The sequence below is a fragment of the Solenopsis invicta genome, chromosome 13 (assembly GCF_016802725.1).
Source record: "Solenopsis invicta isolate M01_SB chromosome 13, UNIL_Sinv_3.0, whole genome shotgun sequence".
Classification (NCBI taxonomy): domain Eukaryota; kingdom Metazoa; phylum Arthropoda; class Insecta; order Hymenoptera; family Formicidae; genus Solenopsis; species Solenopsis invicta.
Genome location: NC_052676.1, coordinates 10,849,166 through 10,871,675, shown reverse-complemented (window position 1 = coordinate 10,871,675; position 22,510 = coordinate 10,849,166). Strand labels below are relative to the sequence as shown.

The following is a 22,510-nucleotide window of genomic DNA, read 5'->3' as shown; positions in this document are numbered from 1 at the left end:
ACATTTTTTTACCTAATTCTTCCTTTTTACAGTCTTTAGATTTGTGTCCTCTTCTACAGCAGTTGTAGCATCACTCCTCGGCATCTTGGTTCTTCTCAGTTTTCTTGACGGTAGTCCATTTCCTCGTCCCCTTTGTTTTCCTCGATGTGTCGTCTTTCTCTCGGATTGTTTTTTCTCTTTCTACCTTCTTCTTATGGATGGTCTCATACACTTTCAATTTTTCTTTAAAGTCTGTTAATTTCTTAGTTCCGTAGTTTATTTTGCATGTCATCCGTGATACCATCAATGATGTACCAAATGAGCGCTTCCGATTCGATTTTACCTCGAGCAGCTATCTCCTTCATTGCGTAATAGTACTTCTGTAACGTCTCCTCCTTTTTTAATTTTCTCTTGACCAACATCTCATGTATTTGTGCGCTATTCACTTTATCGGCAAATTTATTTTGCAGAATCGTCTTTAATTTCCTCTAGGTCTTTATGACTCCTTTACTCTCGATGAGCATCTTAGCTGGACGCGACAATGATTTTTTGGCAAACACTACCTTTTGTAACTCCGTCCAAGCAAACAACTCTGCTGCGTCTTCAAAATCGGATATCCATCTTTCTATCGAATATGCATCCTTACCGCTAAATGGCTTTTGATTTAGCCCTCAACATCTCGATATGTCATTGAAAATTCCATGCGCGTTTGGTTGCCTCCTCGAACCGCACGTGCTCCTTCGTGAGTATTTTCGCCTCTTTCGCCGTTTTCTTCGTCGTTCCGTTCGTCGTCCTCTTCGTCATCCTGTCGGTATCATCTTTGCCATCCCTTTAAGGTGCAAGTGTTCTCATTAATCTGTCTAAATTTCACGCGATTATCTTCTCTTTGTTTCCGTTGTATTCTAATCCCAGAATGTTACAACACGATATTAAGTCGCCGATTGTAAGTCTTCGACCAAATTTGATTTTATCCACATATTGAGGCGTATTTTTTCGAAACGTGAATCTTGAAAAATCTTGAAGACGCTGTTGATTTCGACGACCGCCTTCCTTTCCAAAAATAAATCTGTGCAGTGCCGTGACAGCTGCAGTCGACGATGTACGTATTTTTTGTTTGATTGTCTCAATCTGTGGGGTCTCCATGTTTATGGCGACACTCACGTCTTACTATTGCACACTCAACGTCACGATCCTGGGAAATATCTTATAGCGTCACGTACTTCGTGCTACTATTGGTCGCACGACGTCTCTCGCTCAATGTTGCTACCAATCCTAGGGAATGTCTTGCAGCGCCACGTACCTTGTACTGCTATTGGTCACACGGCGTCTTTCGCTCGATGTCGCTACCGATGCTTCACTTTACTGACGCTCCACCTTCTTTGTTTGACGGTGCAGACGAACACTATCGTCGTCGTCTTTCTTCTCGATACAATCAATACGTCTCGATACAATCAATACGTCGAGGTTGCGCGCATAACTTAAAAGGTTTATCTTATACTTTAGGGATCACATCCTACAGTAGTGATTAATAGTAATTAATAAAGTCGATTGACCGGTTCGTCATGCAGTTCCGCGTTTATCGATCAAGTGCAGAGTAAATAGGGTGAATGTAGTGAAATGTGAAACAACTTCGAGGGACAGATCTGAATAAAGGACAAATTTAAATTAAACTGTCGCATCGTGGAAACAATAAGCTGATCGCCGTGTGTGTGAGTAAACGTGCTTAAACTTGTTCAAAGCCCCCCCCCGTCTCTCTCTCACTCTTTCTCTCTCTCTCCTTCCTTCCTTTCTTGTGCCTTTTAAAAGTGCTACTTTTAACTTGTAAATGATATTGAAGTAATCTCATTTGCATTAAATTTTATTATTTGCAGGCGTACATTCATTATAATAATGTAAACTTGAAGATTTTACAGTCATCCCGATATTTGACGGCCGGATGACAGAGATTGAAATTTGACGAGTTAAATGTAACATAATTAAAGTAACAGAGAGAAAAAGAGAAAATTTCAATAGGAATGTGCTATCTGTGTACTTTTGTCAGTCATTTGAGAGCAAGAGGCACCTCACGGAAACACCCTTGTGTAACAGTGAATTGCGCCACCCCTGTCTACCACTTGTATTCGACCCGTCATACGTTAACTAATTCTTCGTGTAACTTGGAAACTAGGCTTCGAACAAATTTTTGCAAAAAGAAAACTCGTCTCAGAATTTGATTACGAATATGCCAGCCTGTATGTGTGTGTGTGTGTGTGTGTGTGTGTGTGTGTGTGTGTGTGTGTGTGTGTGTGTGTGTGTGTTTGTGTGTTTGTGTGTGTATATAGACAGGGTAGAAGAAAAAATAGCGGAACAGCAAAATATTTTAAAAAGTAAGCATTTAAAAAAAAAGAGTTTCAGATAAAAGTTGTAGGGTTTTAAAAAATTTATTTATTAATATTTTAGTTTGACCGTGGATGGCGTTGCCAAGGTCAGATCAAAATCACATTAATTTTTTTGAATAGAATACTCTATTTTTGATTACAGAATCTAATAGCTGGTGTCAAGATTTTTCCAAAACCGTACAAGAAAGTTTATTTTTGTTGAGTACTTTCCGAATTGTGAGGCTTGAAAACTACAGTGTAGTGTAACTTTCAAGCGTCATAACTTGGGAAATACTTAATGAAAAATAACTTCTAATTGAAATTTATAGGGTTACAATGGTATCACACAATCTACACATAACAATTATTTTGCCATCCTTGGGGGGCGAGAAAAAAAGGGGGGGGGGGATTTTAAATGCAATGTGGGGTCGTGTGAGGGTTTGTTTGAAATGATTTTTCGAGACAAGAACAACGCGATGTCGCGAGGTCTCTACAATTTATTTTGTAGAGTTATGATCATTTAAACATTAAGATTTTGCAGTAGCGTAGGGTCCTCCACTAGGACGTGAGAAAGACTCTCCAGACTTTCCTTTGCGGGCACGTGTAGATAAAAGTGCATGTAGGAAGGCACGTGTGATGTGCTTGTGCATTAGTTAACGACTCCAAACTCCCTCTACTGTGTGTGTATGTGTGTGTGTGTGTGTGTGTGTGTGTGTGTGTGTGTGTGTGTGTGTGTGTGCGCGTGCGTGCGCGTGCGTGTGTATGTGTGTACAAATGTGTTTCACAGAAGAAACAGGGACCCCATGGTTCGTCAATTCCATAGTAACTAACAACTCCAAACCCCCTCTGCTGTGTATGTGTGCGTGCGTGCAAGACCGGGGGTGCGTGTAACCAATTAAGGCAAGTGTCGGAAAATTTATACAACCAATTGTTCAAAATGTGCACCGTTAACTGTTTGACAACAGGATATACGATGATAAAAAGATGAAACGGCATTTTAACTTATAAACACATAACTGGGTCTGAGAGACTCCATATGAAGTTTTGGACGCTTCGTGTGTGAAGACGGAATGAGATAGGAGGTTCGGATCAAGCATAAAAAAAAGTTTAAAGTCTCCTCTTTCAGTTAATACGGTTGATCAACTTTTTTGGACAACTAGACATTGTCTTAATAATTGATGCCTAACACGTATCTTGTTGATGTTGATGAGTGTATTTGATACATAGCTTATTTGCATACGTTGTTAGTAATTCATTATATTTAAAACAACATTTTCCCTTAAAATTGAAAATAAAAATTTTCTTACTGTTTCATTTGCACATTCATGAATTTTTCCCATCACCGCACGTCCCAAAATTTGAACATTTCTGCCTTTGTACATGTGCACATTCTTTTAAAATGATGTCTAATATTATTTTTAACGTGCCATTCTTTACATTTTGCACAACACGTATAGTCTTTTAAAGTTTTTCTACTCTTCTCAGCAGGCCTTTGGCAGACAACTAATGTTCCCGTGTTTAAAGAAAGATCCGTAGGGTGTATAAAATTTTCTTTTTTTCTAATAGTTTCTGTAGCAGCCGTTCGGCCGCCTTTAAAACGCACTCACGCGCTCCGACTAATTCCACGGCGCCACCACTACGCGATGTCCGAACTCACCAGTGCACCCTTTTTTTTTTTGTTCACGGAGGGGAAATGCGTTACCGCATACCCCAGGCCCCGGGGGAAGCCTGGCGGTTATGTGGGGCTCTCCCCCGCCGTCAACGTGACGGTGGGGGCATACCCACTAAAACCCCTCCGGGTGTCCAACTTTGGTCCTTGACTGGGGGGCTCCGGGAACGCGTGCAGCATACTTCCGGAGCCCCCCGGACCAAGTCGGCCGAGGCCGACTCAGCACGCCAGGGGTACCCTGTTGAGGGTCCTCCGGCAGGGCCGTGAGGCCAAGCCGGCCTCAGGTCGGGGGAGAGGGTCACCAGCCCTCCCCCGCCTCTTCCCCGTGGTGTTGCGGGGGCAAAGCCCGGGGATCCGGCCCCCGCCGAATTTCCCGGGCCCCATCGCGCCTCTTGAGGAGGCGCGGGCACCTTCTACTACGTGGTGGAGAGGGGGTTAATCCTTCTTCCACCACCCCGGCGATGCACTGGGGGGGAGCGGTGGCGCATTGTGTCACGCATTAATCGCCCCCCCCGGACCGTCAGGTCGGGTCTGCCTCGCCGGGCTCACTGTTGCGGGGAACCCTCCTCCCGCGGCTGCGCGTCCCGAAAGCGGGGCCGACAACCGCTGGAGAGGAGGGTTGCCCCCTCTCTGCATTGCTGCAGCGGTTTTCATCCTCCCTCTCCTCCGCGATAGTGGGGAGAGAGGAGGCAACCGCCACGGCTCTTCTGCCCTTCCGCCTCCGTACAGCAGGGCCACTAGAGCCCGGAGGACGGGGGGCAGTTCTTCTTCGTCTGGGCGGCCGGGGCGGGAGCCAAGTTGGGTCATGGTCCTCGTCCCTGCCGTCCCTGCCACTATTTGCGTTGCCGGGGGGCATTCGTTCCCCCGGCCGCCTCTCTCTCACCTTCTCGGCCTCCTCCTTCTGCAGCATTACTTGTTCGCAGAAGGAGGAGACCGCTTTCCAGGCACTCTCCCTGCCGACCATTTGGCTAATGATGGCCGGCAGGGAGAGGTCATTACCTATTTCCGCCCTCAGGACTCAGCGCAGCTCTTCCCACGCTGGGCAGCGTGTGCTGCGCGGAGTCCCGGGCGGCACCACAGTGATGGCACCGTGTCGTTGGTTCCTTCTTAATCCTGCATAGGTGTTCACCGAAGCAACCATGCCCGGTGAGCACCTGTGTCGTCCTGTAGGACAGGCCGCCAAACGGGCGGCCCACCCATTCGTCCAGGTGCGGTAGGATGGCCTCCAGGATCCGAGATCCGGCCGCCGGCGGGTTTTCGATGAGATTTCTCTTCCACGCTCTCATCACCCGCCGACGGGCCCTCTCGCTCAGCAACGCGGCGACCCTGGGGGTTACCACTTCCCCCTTGAGGCGGACGGCCTTCGCCCTGGCATAACTCCATGCCTGGGCGTCGGCCGTGTACTCCGCCGGGGGGAGCCCCGCCAGGGCCATAATTGCCGCGTTGGGAGCGGTGCTAAACGCGCGCGTTATCCTACGCGCTAGCCGCCGCTGCACATCGTGCAGAACCTTCTTGATGCGGCGGCTGGCCAGCGCCTCGCGGAACCATACCGGGGCTCCATACAGAACCCCGGACATGACCGCGAGGGCGTACGCGCGTCTAGCACCCACCTTCGGACCCCGGAGGTTGGGCATTAACCCGTTTAGAGCATCAACCCTCTTGTCCAACCGCTGGGCCAGCTTGTCAAAGTGACTAGTAAAGGCCCAGCGACCGTCCAGGTGCAACCCTAGGTACTTAAGGGTTGCACCCACCTGAACGCGGGTGTTGTCCACCAGGACGAAGGCCTGGGGCGGTACTCCGGAGGAGCCATTGTGAAAGAAGATGGCTTCCGACTTCTCCGGGGCCACCCTCAGGCCCAGGCCTTTAATGGCACCAACGACGCAGGCCACAGCCCAGTTGCCCGTGGCAACCGCTCTTCCCCAAGAGGTCCCCCCAGCCACTATGAACGTGTCGTCGGCATAGCCGACGACATGACAGCCGGGGGGGAGAGCCGCGCGGAGCACATTGTCGTATGTGGCGTTCCACAGCAGGGGGCCCAACACGGACCACTGCGGAACGCCACACGACAGGTCCCTCCGCTGCTGGAGTCCGGATTTATCGCGGAACTCCAGCACCCTGTCCCGGAAATAGTCTCGAACGATGGCGGCGAGGTAGGGCGGCAGGCGAAAGTGTTCGCACAGCGCCGCCACTACCTCGCCCCATGGTAGACTATTAAAGGCGTTGGCGATATCCAGGGATATCGCCAACGCCACCATCCCGTCCCCGTTATGGATTCCGAGAGGGATCGGACCTGACGTATAGCGTCGATGGTCGACCGTGCCTCTCGGAACCCATATTGCTCGGGGGACAGTTCGGGACCGTTCCGGGCCATATGCTGGATGATGCGATTGGCAATGATACGCTCAAAGATCTTGCCCGCATCATCCAGCATACAGAGGGGCCTGTACGCGGAGGGACTCTCCGCGGGTTTGCCCTCCTTTCTAAGGAGGACAAGCCGGGCCCTCTTCCACCTCCTGGGGAAAGTTCCTTCACGGAGGCACTTCGTGTATGTCACCAGTGCACCCGTCCGACCGTCACTAGACGCGCTCACACGCCCCGTCTAATTCCGCGGCGCCACCGCTACGCGGCACCCTAACTTAGGAGTCAAACGTGGACAAAATTAGCATATAAAGGACTCTGCAAGCCTCGAGAAATCAGCCTTTGCTCGCCAAATTCCGGCAAGTACTTTTGTACGAAACAGCATTCCGTTGCGCTCCGATGAAATCTTTTGGCAAAAACCTTATCGGCCGACACGTCTTCCTACCGAGTGCCACCGGCCAAGCAAGGATTCCGAAATCGAAGTAGTTTCAATTGAGCCCAGTTCTCGGAAAGTAATCTGTCTATCTCACAACGAGCTCTGCTTTGCGAGTACTGAACAACCTTTTAGAACCGATGTTGAGCTTGGCTCCGTCGATCAGGCAAAAGGTAAAACTACTGGTGTTGAGCTCAGCTTCAACGACGGATTAGCTTCGAAAACCTAGTAGAGGCTTGTAACCATACTACTGCCGTCTCCAAGAAGAACTAGACCGCCGTCACTCTTTCTGAAAGACAAAGACCCGAGACGTTTTTTGCTTGTTTTACTTTCCTGGTTTGTGGACTTTCTTGGTTGGTCCTTGTCACCAGTGGCCAATTCACCTCCTGTCTCGCCGCCAGCAGCTCCGCTCAGCGAGCCTAGGACCGAGCCACTCAGACGTACGCCCAGTAGGTCACCAGGAATTGCTAAACTCCATCTGAGTAGCTGAGGACGTGCACACGCTGTACCAAAGAAAATCATCCATCATGCAGGAAGAAATAGCGTACCAGGAAGCGTGGTAATACTCCAAGACGACCTGCATCCACCGGTCTAGCCTAGATCACACTTCGAGAAACCAAACGACCCTTTTCAGGGCCCCCTCACTGAGCCCCTCACAGTGCACCCTCACCTAAATGCTGCTTTTTCTCTCTGTCTCTCACACTAAAAAAACCTAATTGGATTTAATTAAACTTTTAAGGTTTATGTAAATTGGTGACTTCAAATTTACCAATGTTTCTATAATTTTTTTCTTTCTAAATTGCTTAAAATAAGCACAATATATTAATAATAAATATTAACAAGGTTGGATAGTAATGATGATAATGATAATGATAATGGAGACTGAGGGGGCGGTCCTCGGATCGAAGATCCGCCTACGACACGCAGACTGTTGTCCATTGTGTCACCCTCCAGTCGTTAGCCGCCTATGGGAGCCCCGATTCCCTCCAGAAGAGACTCAGGTCCCTCATAGGTAGTCTGCTACTCTGCCCTGGCTCGGGAAATGCCGAGCCTAGTAATTTTAGTCTTAACCCCGCGTAGGCCGGACAGTCGCAAAGAATGTGGAGACTTGTCTCCTCTTCCTCCCCACAAGCCCTATACTCGGTCATATCGGAACGGCCCAGCCTGTGCATGTGGTAATTGAGGGCTCCATGGCCAGTCAGTATTTGCACCACTAGCCTGGCGTCCCTTCTGCTCAAGGACCTTATGTCCCGGACTAGGCCCTCACTGGGTGTTTCCCCCAGTAGAGCCCCGGCCTGTCGACACTTGGTCCTCAGCTCATTTTTCCAAAACTCGAGGTGCTCGTTCCGCAGCCAGGTCCGAAGCCTCTCCCTGCCAAGGCAAAAAGGGACCCCCAGCACCGGTCCCGGCCCGAACACCTCCATTCTTGATGCGGCCCTGGCGAACCGATCGGCCTCTTCATTGCCTTCAATCCCCGAGTGACCGGTGACCCAGGTCACGATGACTTCTTTGTCTTTCGCCAGCTTCTCCAGTGCATTTCTGCAGTCCCAGACCAGCCGCGAGGTGTAGAACGGAGCTTCGAGTGCCTTGATGGCAGCTTGACTGTCCGAACATATTCTCACGCGCCCACCTGTCTCCTTCACTTCCAGGGCCAGTTGGGCACATCTCAGGATCGCCACAATCTCCGTCTGGAAAACCGTGGCGTACCCATCCAGGGGCAGGCTTTCCGCCACCCTTCTCTGTCGGCAAACAATGCCTGCGCCGGAGCTCGTACCCGTCTTGGAGCCCTCTGTGAACCAGACGTCCCCGTCCCAGGCCTGAACCGGTGCTCCGGGTTCAATCTCGTCCGCGGGCCCTGTGACCTGCACTTTAAAGCGCCTGTCCAGGGCCCGAACTGCTGGCATCCTGTCCTGCCTCATTCTGAAGATGGAGTTGGTCAGCACGCCGCTGGGGAACTTAGTATGCGCAGTCCCCTCCTTCCACTTCAGTTCGCAGGCTAGTCGGTGTGCAGCGATCGCCGCCGCTTCCATCACCACCTGGTGAAGTGGTTCGATCCCGAGCAAAATGCCCATGGCTGCCACCGGCGTGGTTCGCATCGCACCCAGGGCCCCTCTTAGAATCAGAGCCCTGATGTGCTCGAGCGCCACCATCGCCGCTTTCTTCCGCGCCCTAGGCCACCACACAACTGCTGCGTAGGTGAGCCTGGGTCGAAGTATAGCAGTGTAGATCCAACAGACCATCTTGGGCTTCAGCCCCTACGTCTGGCCCACGATTCTCCTGCACATCCAGAAGTAGGAGCACAGACTCTTACAGCGGCTTTCAAGGTGCTCCCTCCAGGACAGCTTCTTATCTAGGATCACTCCCAGATATTTCACTGACTCAGCTGGGGCTAGCCTTGTACCTTCAAAGATGGGCCCCTTTATAGTGCCCACTTTATATTTGCGAGTGAAAACAACAAGCCCCGTTTTCAGCGGATTCACTGACAAACCGGTCCCCCTGCACCACCGCTCTACTATTCCCAGTGCGTTCTGCATGAGCTCCAAGAGAGGCCCGAGAAAGGGTCCTCGCACTAGCAGAGCCACGTCGTCAGCGTAGCCCTGCACGAAGAAGCCCCTCTCACTCAGTCCCTGAAGCAGCCCATCCACCACCAGGCACCATAGCAGTGGAGAGAGTACCCCGCCCTGGGGGCACCCCCTCTCCACCCATCCACTGACCCTCGTTGTTCCCGACGAGGCAACAACTCGTCGCCCTAGCATGCCCCGGATCCACTCTACGAGTTTCTCCGGCACACCTCTGTGCAACGCTTCTTCACACACTACCTTGTGCGGGGTGTTGTTAAAAGCACCCTCTATGTCTAGGAAGGTGCCCACCGCATAGCCGCCCCTCTCCAGTTGCCCCTCAATAAACGACACAGTCGCATGAAGAGCCGTCTCCGTGGAGTAGCCCATGCGGTACGCGTGCTGCGCGCAGTGCAAGGGACGCCGCAGGAGAACAACGTCCCTTACATACGCGTCGACCAGTTTCTCCAGAGTCTTCAGGAGAAACGAAGTCAGACTTATCGGTCTGAAGTCTTTAGCAGAGGAGTAGCTCACTCTTCCCGCTTTTAGGATGAATACCACTCTTGCTAGTTTCCATGCGCTGGGCGTATGGCCCAGAGCCAAACATGCCCTCAAAGTCCTTGTCAGAGGTCCCAGGACCAGCTCCAGCCCCTCCTGTAGAAGAGCCGGAAATACTTGATCTGGTGCCGCCGACTTAAAGGGTTTGAAGGTGTTTATCGCCCATCTCACTTTTCCGGGCTTGACAATGCTGGCCGCTAATCCCCAGTCCGCCTTGCGAGCCCTGCGCGAGCCCGCCGCATCATGGGCGAACAGTTCACCATGCTCTCTGCGAAAGCCCGGAAAGCTGGCCTCCAGCAGGTGCTTCAGACATCGCTCCCCGGTCACCATTGTCCCATCAGGGAGACTAATGGAGTCCAGGACGGCGTCTGGATTTCTGGCTAGGATCCTGCATAGTCTTGCGGTCTCGGGCACGCCCTCTACCGACTCGCAGAACTCTCTCCAGCTCCTTTTCTTTGCCCTTACCACGGAGTATCTGTAGTCTTTCTGGGCCCTTCTGTGAAGTTCCCAGTCCGACTGGCGGCCCGTGTTCCTGGCCCTATTCCAGGCCCTCCGAGCCGCACTTCTGAGCTCCTGCAGCTTGGGACTCCACCAGGAGTTGCCCCTGGAATTCTTAACCGCCCTTTCTGGGCAGTTCCTTTCGTAGCTCTCTACCAGAGCCCTCTGCAGATGATCCACGCAGAGCTCCAGTTCTTCCTCGGTCCCGTGCCTCCTTGGGAAGCCCTCGAGATGGCATTTCAAGTCCACCCGATAGGAGTCCCAATCAGTCCTTCTGGGGTCCCTGAACGTCGTCACTTCACCTCTGGCCCAGGCCAGCTTGAAGTTGATTTGCCTATGGTCTGACAGTGAGGGTTCGCGCGAGACCCTCCATCCGACCACGTCCCTCGATATACACCTAGAACAGACAGTAAGATTGAGAACCTCTCTCCTCACCGCCGTGCAAAAGGTGGGCTCGTTACCTCTGTTGAGAATCTCCAGGTCCGTCGACGCTAGAAATTTTAACAGCCTCCTACCTCTATCGTTGGTATCCGTGCTACCCCAGACCGTGTGGTGCGAGTTAGCATCGCAACCCACTATCAGGGGAAGCCGCTCACTCTGGCAATACTCTATCAGTCTAGTCACCGGTTCCGGCGGCGGTGGGGCCCCCTCGTCATGGGGAAAATACGCGGAGCACACCATCACCCTCCTCCTGCTTCCCAAGGAATCGGCGACATCGAGCTCGACCGCTACCACATCTCTGGAACATAAATGCGGGATTAGTCGAGCGTCAACGGCCTTCACCGTTATGCAGGCTCTGGGCTTTTCGGCTGTTGGAGGCTTAAATAACCTCCCGCATGCTGCCACGCCACTGATACGGCCCCGGACGAGCCAAGGCTCTTGTATCAGTGAAATGGCTGTGTGCGCCGCAGCTTGTTTCCTCGACAAAATCGCCGAGGCCCCTTTGCTGTGGTGCAAATTAATTTGAGTAAAGGTCACCCCGGGACGATCGAACTTTACGATTCGTCCATGGGGGGCCCCTTCTCGCCCTCCCTATCCCCACCTTGGGCCCCACTCACCTTGAAGGTGACTTGGTCGAGCCCGAGGTAGGGCTTGAAGTCCAGTGCCTTCAGCTTGAGGACGCTGGACTCTGGAATCCTGAGAACAAGGTTCCTACCATCCCTGGTAGCCCCTACGTTCTCAGTCATAATCTTCCAGCTCCCGGTGCTGAGCCCAGGATTCTGCCTCTCCAGCCGCTCCAGGACCGGGGCCGGTTCATCGGGAGCCCCGGGGACCCAGACCACGGCCCTGTGCTGCCTTTGAAGCACCTCCGGGCCCACCACCTTGAGCTTGGCGTTTTCCCAGGGAGAGATGCTCCCCATCTGCTCAGCTAGCCAGATTAGGGACGCCTCATCCCTGCCTAAAACTACCGCGGCCCCTCCCATAAGGAAGGTACGACGGAAGCATGGAATGGGTCCTTCCCGGATCCCACTGATTGCCCTGCTGACGGCCAGCTTCAGGAGAGCCAGCCGCTCAGCGGTGATTTCCTCCTAGGGATAACCCTCGGGGATGATAACCCTTGTTAAAGGCTCCACCGCCTCGGCATAGGTCCCACTGCGTTGAGCCCTATGCTTCTTAGCGGGTCCTTCCGCCGAAAGGGGAGTGTCCGTGGAGCCCTTCCGGCGTTTGCCGCCAGCGTGCCCCTCCCTCTCCCTCGGCGTTGCTACTGGGGGGGTCACGGTGCCCGAGGAGGTCCCACACTGAGACCTTTCTCGTTTCCATTTAGCCCTCCTTTTCTCCGCACCAGAGCGGTTCCTCTTGCCAAGGGGGCCCGCCGCTGGCGCGGAGTTTTCCTCTGAGACGGTGGCAGTGGTGCCTCCGGAGCCCGGGCGAGCCCCATCCGCACCCACTGCCCTCGCCTGAGAGCCGGAGCCGACGGTGGTGGCGCCTTCAGAGCCCAGGTGAGCCCCGTCCACAGCCCCCTCCGCCGCTTCCACACTGGAGGTCCCGCGCTGCGAGCCCTCCATCTCCTCTACAACGTCTTTAAGGTACTTTAGAGTTTCCATTTTGGTCCCACGAGTATCTAGGGAAATAACGGTCCGCCCACACAGAGCCCCGGATGCGTGGGTAAGGCTACTTACTCTGGGGTGTCGCCTGGTACCCCAGAGGCATCGTTCAAGACACTGCTCCCTCAGTGCCACGCAGCCGTCGCCACGATAGCTTACAGCTTGGCTTAGGGAGCTGGTCCGCGGTAACGGCCTTCCTGACCCCACGCAGGGTTTTACACCTGGGAGACCAGTTATAACCGCTACTAACCGGGGATATCCCAGACCCACGCAGGATTTCATCCCTGGGGAACCCGGGCCCCTCCGGCCGTTCTCCTATCCGCCACCCGGAGACGCGCCCGGTAGGTAGCTCAACCCCCGGGAGGTTGGATAGTAACTAGTAAAAAAAAATTAAAAATTAACTAATAAGGTTAAAAAATTAATAACTTTCAACTTACAAGGAGATAATCGCAACCTGTAACGGTACGACTTTTCTCGCGATCGCGGATTAGCTCGCCGGTGCCAGGGTCGAGAAAAGAAGAAATTCCGATTTGAAAAGAAATTAACAAAATATTTATTTTAAATAAGTATCTCCTCACACTCCGTGATACAAAAATAAAATTTATTATGAAGGGAAGAAGTTGACACCTTCGGAACTCGTGTTCCCCGGAACGTTTTGTTCACACGCGGAAAGAACTTAAAACTAATTATAACGTACACGCATAGAGAACACGTAGAAAACTTAAACTAAATTATAGCGCTCGCGGTGTCAATTGAAACCTTAAGTCTAAATATGAAGCACGGATCTTACAAACTAACGCTCGAAAAATATTACAAGAAACGCGGACTTAATGCTAACGCAACTTAATGACTAACGCTCGCCTGAGGAAGGGGTTAAGATACGCTCCCTTTGCTAGGAGGGCGCTTGTTCGGACGAAACGCTCGAAACGGAGGAGGATATCCAAGAAAAATCCGGCGAGTATGTTGTAACTTCGGGTAAACGCGTCGTCGCCGACCGAGTAAAATTATTTTAAATTTGCTCTGAAAATAAAACGAAAATTAAGAGTCAACGATACAGGACAGGTAGGTAACGAAACGGGTAACCGAGTACGCCCGGTATCAGAAAGCCGAGAACGCCCGGCACAGGAGGCCGAAGATGGCTTATTTCAGGAAGCCGAGAACACCCGGCACAGGAGTGCGGTACAGAATAACCGAGTACGCCTGATGGCAGGTGGCCGTGAACGGCCTATGTCAGGAAGCCGAGAACGCCCGGCACAGGAGTGCGGATAACCGAGAACCCCCGGTGTCAGGAAGGCGGATAACCAAGAACACCCGGTGTCAGGGGTTTTCAGGAAACCGAGTACACCTGGTATAAGGAAGCCGAGAACACCCAGCCAAGGAGCTCCGAGTACTCCCGGAGTGTCGGTACCGGTGATTTGGAACCGACTGGTTGCTCCTTCCTGGTGTGGCTCCGTATTTATACCCTCTGGCCGCCCACGCAGTCGGAACCACGTGTTTACCCCACTTTTCGGCGCGGACCTACGCGCACGTGCCCGCGCGATGCTACGCGTGACGTCACGCGACCGGGCGCAAGAGCGAGCGAGATGGAGAACGGAACCGACGTCACGTGGCCACGCGCGCGAGTGAGCGAGACGGAGAGTACTGACGTCACGTGATTGGACGTGCGAGTAAAAGAAACGAAACGATATGTTATAATCCGGCGTGCGAGCGAGAAAGAGATATAATTTACCTGCGTAACGATGCTATCGTTACAAACCTGTTACACACGGATTTTGATCTCTCTTGTATAAACCTGTATGACCTGTCTAGTAAAACTTAAGCTTAGAGACTTGGGGTGGGGGAGTTTTGGTAACTATTTTCTTTGTGTGAAAGAAAACCCACATAAATTTTTTTGGTTTTCAAAAGGCAGTTATATTTGTAGTGAAATTTTTGGCATACATGAACTTTAAAAATTTTTTTTACGGAGAACAGGTACACAGATCGACATGATTTTAATACATTAACTTATACTACTGTGTATGTGTGTAAAATTTAAACCGGATCGGATAACCTAAGGCAAAGTTTTCATTTTTGGGGCTTTTTTGTAAAAATCGTGGCGTTAAGCGTCGCCACTGGCGACCCTCGAGGACGTAAGTCAAAAGCCTCCAAACTTAAGCTTTACTAGACAGGTCCTATCCATTTATACAGGAGAGATCAAAATCCGTGTGTAACAGGTTACAACCATCTCCTTATTAGTTAATTTTTAATAATGAAAATCTTAACTGTAATTAGATATTTTTTAAAGACAAACTTTAATTTATTATAATAACTTTTTTCTGAGTTAAAAATATATTTTGTAAAAAAGATTATCATAACATTATTAGGAGAAATGTACAATAAAATGTTATACGTTTCTGTAAAACGTAAAAATATGGTTATCTTTGGCAATAATATGAATTTGTGCATTTTAGGTTCCAATTTATGTACGTTTTTCAAATGGCGTGCAATTTTACTTTACAACTTTTTGCAATAGTAGCAAAAATTCTTTTTTTTTTTTAAGTCTTTTAGGTTGAAAAAGTGGAATACTTAAATTTTATTTTAGGCCCGTATCACCGGCTTCAAGCTACACAGGAGTATCGCTCGGAAACAATTCTTAGAAAATATATGCAATTTATGTACGGAACATTTGATTTCTTTCATATTTTACAATTTCTGTTTCAACTGTAGTTTCTGATGTTGAAGGTAGATATTCAGAAATATTTATTGTATTTGCAAAAGCAATATTATCACATCTGTCATTATCACAAGGAAGGATCATATCAACATTATTATTGTAACTCGCAGAAGTTTTGGCAGTAGCATTATTATCATCTAATATTTTAGAGTGAATGTCAAAAGGAAATATAAGGTCACCATTGATAATAATACCCGTCTCAGAATTATTGCCACTGCCATTATTGTTAATAAATAACTCATTGTTATAAGAATCATGACTACTTATAATATTGATATCATTATCATCTAAAAATTTACAGCCTTCATTATTCCCATCAGACGATATATCATCAAAATTGATATTTGCACAATTGTTGATAATGATTATAATATTTATTATATTAAGATCATTGCCATTACCATGATATGCATTTGCCATTGCATATCATTAACGTTCATGGAATAGTTAACATCTATCACTTTACAACTATTTGGTTCAACATTAGCTATAAAATAAATGCTAGAAATTTTTGTATTGTCTATTATGTTATGATTACTATTGTTACAGGAAGTATATATTATTGTCCATTATATTATGATTACCATTGTTGTAGGAAGTATGTATCAGAAATGTTTTCATCATGGAATTTGCGCCATTAATATCATCAATCCGTTCTAAATTATTTGTTTATTAAAAATATTTTAACGTTCAGATTTCCAGTCTTTTTTCTACTATCTTTATTATCACAGTTATTGATATCACATAAATGCTGTATTATCAGAGTCAGTACGTATCATAGGATTACTAATGTTATTCTCACCATCGTTATTCTCACCACGTATTGTGATCAGATCCATTATCAAAAGATATCGTATTCTTCTCAAAGTCTATGCAGTTAATCGAGCTATTGATATGCTCAAACACACTGCTGACATGCTGTTGTACTTCTTTAGTGACTGCAAGAAACGAAATCATACGTATAAACCTTCACTAATCTACATTTATTAACTTTATTAAAAAATACAAATTTAATATATTTAATGTTAGCTAGTATTTAACATACAAATGCTTACTACTTTGAGCATCAGTCACTAATTTTACATTTTGTAAAACAATTCTTGATGTATGTTTACGACGCACTGTTGAAATTTTATTAATTTTTGCGAGTAAAACCGAATGCCGGGACCACTCCATAAGAGTGCGAGGCGACGGTGCGGATTTGAACGTCAGGCGTGCTACGGTTCGTCCATGGAAAAGCGACAAAGCGAGTGCGGGAGAGGCTGACTAATTGACTGACTGAGCTTTTATTATATTCTAGGGCTTAGCTCTCTAAAAATTACAAAGACAAAGTTATTTAGACAGTTATACAGTGCTTATAATTAAGATAACAAAAGAAAAATATAACTAAAATAAGAAAAATGAACGTGAACATGGCAAACTTAAGAAATCCAATTTAATAATAAAAAGTACAAACTAAATAAAAAAAAATTTTTAAATATATACATTGGAAGAAGACGCAGAAAAAAAATAAAGAAAACAATATATATATATATATATATACATATATATATATATATATATATATATAAAGGTGTGCGAGAAAAGTGCAAGGTATAAAGCTATAGAGTAGAAAAGTAAAGTAAAAAAGTATAGATCGTGAGGCCAGAAGTTTCCACTTCGCCAGCTCCAGTCTTTCCACGTATTTTCTTAAAATTATCTTTTTCAACTCTATCAACCACGTGTTTTATTGTCACTTGCATTGGATATTGTCTATCGGGAAATCTCTCAGCATATAATCTTTCCGCAGGTTTATAGTTGCCTCTAATCTCACCTATGATACGTATCATATCAATGATTTTGTGTGGCGAATAATCTACCATATTGTAGAACTGTTAAAAAAAACTGTCTAGATACTGAGAAAAATGCTATGGTATCAAGAGAAATCAATGTGACCTCTAAAAAAGTTTGATCACACAAAAGAACAAAATAGCTTGACTAGCAGTTTAAAAAAATATTCTTTAAGTCGAACCACGTCTGTGACCTCTAAAAGATTTGATCACAAAAAGGTCAAATTGAATTTTCTTGATACCACAGTATTTTTCCAGTACGTAGACAATTCTTTTTATCAGTTCTGTAATATGGCAGACTATTTGCTACACAAAATCGTTGATATGATACGTATCATAGGTGAGACTAGAGGCAATTATAAGGCTGCGAAAAGATTCAATGTCGAGAGATTTCCTGATAAACGACATCCAACGTGAGTAATAATAAAACACGTGGTTGATAGAGCTGAAAAAGGTAATTTAAAGAGAATACGTAAAAAGACTGGAGTTGGTAAAGTGGAAACGATGGTAACTGTTGCTATTCAAATGGATCCGCGTACTTCTACGAGAAAAATTCAATATCAGCAAGACGTCCAAAATCAACTGCAAATCGCATTTTGCAAAATTATAAATTACATCCGTATCATATTACTTTGACCCAAGAATTGAATAACGGGGATTTTATTCGTCGCGTAAAATTTTCTAATTGGGCTGAAAACCAAATAATACGAGATCCGTTATTCTTTTGTTATATACTTTTTTCTGTTAAACCACATTTAGTAAGAGTGGAAGCGTCAACAGACATAACTGCTACTATTATTCTGAAGGAAATCTACATTGGCAACAGAATGAAGAATTACAATGGTAATGGTCTATTAATGTGTGGGCTGGTATAGTAGGAGATTACGTTATTGGTCTATATTTCTTTCAAGCAAACCTTAACGCGCAAAATTATTTAATTTTTTTGCAAAATTAGTTACCGATCATTTTAAAAACTGTTGATCTTCAAACCCGTAATCGAATATGGTTTATGCAAGACGGGGCGCCCGCTCACAGAGTACGCGACGTCAAAAACTATTTAAATAATGTATTTGGAAGACAATGGATTGGTTTAGGTAGTCAAATTCAGGAGTGGCTTCCTAAATCTTTTGATCTGACGTTATTGGATTTCTTTCTCTGGTAATATGTTAAAGAAAAAGTATACAAGATTGAGCCGACGACTATTAAAAATCTGCAATAACGTATTCGTAACGTGTTCAGAAGCATAACACTAACTATTGTTAATAGTGTTACGTCCTGCGGAGTAACAATTCTTTTCTTTCGAGAGTAGATACATCGTTGCTCGATGCACGTGCAGGGTTGACCAGAAAACGCTAAAGACAAGAGAGGGGGCAACCGAAAAAGCGGGGATACATGCAAAACGTAATTATAAAAATTGGTGTGCCTGACATCATAAATTATTTAAAACTGCCTCCGAGGTTTGCTGACAGGTCAGGTTCACTAGTCAAATAAATAAATTAAAATACTAGGGGTCTTGAGTGCATGACGCTTTTGACACCGGAGACGGGTGGGCTGTGTAGGCGAGCGCCAGAGATAGGAAAGGCCAGGACACCAAATCCTTCACGACCGCAACTTTCTCTCTGCACCAAAAATCTATGTGCATGGCGCAATAAACATGCCAACCTTCACTAAATAAGTGATCTCCTTGCTTGCATTAGCTAGACAAACGTTAAAATTGAAACGTAAAGCCTTTTAAAAGAATAGGGCTCAACGTAAGGCCGAACTTAAGTGGGCAACTTCTAGAGACGCTAGAAATTTGATACCCAGAAATCGTAATTCTCATGACCGGTACTCTCTTGATGCTAAGAATCAGTGCACATGGCACAAATAAACATGTCACAAATATCGAATTGGCGATTCTGTAAAAGTCGTCTACATTTTCTAAATAAAAATAAAATCAATTTATGAGATCGCTTCAAGAAGTAGCGCTTTGTGGCATTATGCGGAAGCGCGTCTCCTTGGCGAACATTAAAGGTAATGGGACACTAAGAACCGAGATTCTGGGAGTGCGTGGGCAGACTTAAACAGAATATCCGGCCCTTAAAAAATGTAAGAATTACGGGCCAAAATTGGTATATAAGCCGCAGCTCCGGAGCAGAGAATTCATTCTTGTTCTATTAGTGGCACAGTCCGTAACAGTTTTGCTGTTCAAGTTTGTAACTCTGCACCTGCAGTTATACCTCGTAGACGTTTGGTGAACGTCTTCACTTCGCGAAGTGACTTGATCAAGTTAGCCGAGTGACCAATTAGTGAGTTTTGCATCGACTAACCGTTCGACGTTGGTTTGCAAGGGGATTGACCACGCCTTGGCTTCTTCACGAACGAAGCCGACGTTCCTCTCTGAGACATTCCATCAAACGGACACTTTCAAGACCAAGGGTCATGATATACACAACTAACATACTACCAACAATAAATCGTTAACAAATTTGTTTCTCTTCTCCTCCACCAATTCCCTATCTTTGTTTTATTTTTTTTATATTTACTTAAATTAACCCTTAGTGCCTAACAATAACCCACGCCGGAACCGAACTCGCTGGGGCACAAAACGCCTCCAAAAAGAGAGAACTAAGAGAGCGCGTCGCCTCCTTGACGAAGCCTACGACAAGTTCCGGGGAATAGGCCGCAGCCAACCTCAAGCTGAGCCGGATCCTCATCAATTACCTCCACTTCCACCCAAAAAGCCTGAAGCCTCTGTGGCCCCTTAGGTTCCTCAACTCAATTGCCCAGTCTCTTTGAATTCCTCCTTACTTTCATACAAAATAACCCCTGACTCCCCTCCTGAATCGGTCTCAACCATCTCTTATTTCTCGGTCCCTCCTCAAGAATTTAGCCCACACAACTCACCCCCGTACTCTCCGGCTAATTCGGTTGTCGCCGAAGAGTACTACAATCACTTCTGCCGCCTAACTCCTCCACAGCCCGATATTTCTCGGATTCTCCCAAGTTTGTTTTGCGCAATTTCCCCTCCCCTTCCCCAAGCATAGAAGAAATCTTGTTCCCTTCTTCTCTAGGACTTCTATGAGAGTGCGGAGAATATTCCGCTCCTTTCTCTTCAACACCTCTTCGAGTATGCAAAAAGTTGGCTATTCCACCTTCTTCAGCACTTCACCACTTCCAAGTGTGCAAAGAATTTTCTATTCCATCTTTTTCGGCATCTCCACATGTGTGCAAAAGATACTCTGTTTGTTCTTTCTCCTTGCATTCTTCGGCACTTCCACGAGAGTGCAAACAGTTCTCTCCACGCATCTCCTTCCCTTTTTCTTTAGCACCTCCTCGAGGGTGCGAGGAGGCGTGCTCACCAGAACCGGAAGAGGTCCCCGCTTTTTCTTTTCCCCCTTCGTCCTTCTCACACGATTTTGAGATCTTCTCACCTCCATCCTCACTGGATCGAGCAATTGATCCAGAATTCTTTACTTTCCCAACATATAACACCCCTCTCCATCCCTATGTCTTTTGTATTGGTCCCGGTTCTGTGGACTTTGAATCACTAAGGGACGCCGTCGCTTGGGCTCCACAGGGCGCGGCTATCCTATTCATTTATCCTGGTCATCTGGACTCCTACTTAGTTCCCGTCACCAGATTCCATTCCATGTTCCCCCCACCTACGGTGCAGATAGAGGAACTGTAACTCACATATACATGTACATTTGCACCAACATAATTGTCAGGATTCTCTGCTCTTAAGCGAACGTCACCAGATACCACAAATTAAAGATGCATAAACATACACGCTACTATACGTATGTGTACAAAGTAAGTTAAGTTTGTCAATATAATTTGGAGAGTTAGTTAAATATCATGTTAGTTAAATATAATACGTTAGTTAAATATAAAATCTTTTTTATAAACACTTTTACAATGTTTAAAATAAACTTTCATAAAATTTAATTGTATAAAATGTTTTTTCCTCATTAAACTAAAATTTTTCTAATTTGAATTGATTTCTTGACCATAAACCCCACCATAATCTCTCTCAATAGATTTCAGCACGTAGTTTGATCCTGGGGAGAACGTTTAAATACGTTGCTCCGAAACAGAACAGAGGAGCACAAACGACAGGTTGGACATCTGTCATTGGATCCTGGTCAACCATTGACACATGACGTGTCTAAAACGTCTACGCGTTCTTCTCGTGTCACACTTTTTTTTGGTAACGGAGAGGAAATGCGTTACCGTATACCCCAGGCCCCGGGGGAGGCCTAGCGGTTGGACTCTCCCCCGCCAACGACGTGTCGACGGGAGCCTACCCACTAAAACCCCTCCGGGTGTCCTGCCCTGGTCCTTACGGGGGAGCTCCGGGAACGCGTGCAGCATACTTCTGGAGCCCTCCCGGACCCGGTCGGCCTAAGGCCGACTCGGCTCGCCAGGAGCGCCTTAACGGTAGGCGCCCCTGGCAGGGCTTTTAGGCCTTGTCAGCCTCAAGTCGGGGGAAGGGGACACTGTCCCACCACCGCCTCTTTCCCTGGTGTTTAGGGGTAAAGCTCGGGGTATACGGCTCCCACCGTAACCCCGAGCCCCTTCGCGCTGCAAAGATGCGGCTCAGAACACCTTACTATCCTTGAGGATGGGGAACACTAGTGTTCCCCATCCCTCCCCGGCGAGGCAGTGGGGGGAGTGACTTTGCGCTATGTCGCAGGATCGCTCCCCCCGGACCGTCAGGTGGGGTCTGCCTTGTCGGGCTCATTAGTGTGAGGGGCCTTCCTCCCACGGCTGCGCGTCCCAAAAGCGGGGCTAGCAGCAGCCGTAGGGAAGGAGGGACACCTCCTCTCCTCGTTCTCGCTCCCCTCCTCCCGTATGGTGGGGAGTAAGGGGGCAGTTGCTACTTTGTTGCCCCTCCGTCTTTTGGCCACCGGGCCACGGAAACCAGGGGTGGCGGGGGGCAATTCTTCTTCTTCTGGGCGGCCGAGGCGGGAGCCAAGGTAGATCGTGGCCTCCGCTCCCGCTGCCTCTGTCGTTGTTGTCGTCGCCGGGGGGCATGCGTCCTCCCGGCCTCCTCTACCGTTGCTTTTCGGCCTCCTCTTTCTGCCGCATAACCTGCTCGCAGAAGAAAGAGACCGCGCCCCACACGCTCTCCCTGCGGACCATCTGTGTGATGATGGTCCGCAGGGAGAGATCGTCTCCAACCTCCTCTCTCAGGACTCCGCGCAGCTCCTCCCACGCTGAACAGACCTCCAGCGTGTGCTGCGCGGAGTCCCGTTCTTTGTCACAATGGTGGCATTTTGTCGTCGACTTCCTCGGGTCACACCCCATAGTACGCGTGCACGAGCTCAGAGTTATGTCTTTCCACCCCTCCCCTAAATCCAGCTTATTGTAAAATAAGAATTTCACTTCTAAAGCCGGACGTAACAATAGAGTGCGTAACAATTTTTATAACAAATTGCGTTTATGTATTCAACAAGGTGGATGTGTCTTTAAACACCTTCAATAAAATACTTAATTATTTTTAAATACGCCCTCCCCCTTTATACACA

General features: G+C 47.8%; 2 protein-coding genes across 2 annotated transcripts; both read right to left on the bottom strand.

Moving 5' to 3' along the window:
- Window positions 1-4,738: 4,738 nt before the first annotated feature.
- LOC120359373 lies at window positions 4,739-5,336 on the bottom strand (the record flags this gene model as incomplete). The annotated part of the gene is given in 2 exon segments (XM_039456591.1): window positions 4,739-5,051; window positions 5,053-5,336. Coding segments are annotated over 2 exon segments (552 nt in total), but the record flags the coding sequence as incomplete, so codon positions are not given.
- A 2,425-nt stretch (window positions 5,337-7,761) lies between these two features.
- LOC105206921 lies at window positions 7,762-9,036 on the bottom strand. The gene has a single exon (XM_011176373.3). It carries the CDS (start codon window positions 9,034-9,036, stop codon window positions 7,762-7,764), a length of 1,275 nt encoding a protein of 424 aa, XP_011174675.3.
- Window positions 9,037-22,510: the final 13,474 nt, after the last annotated feature.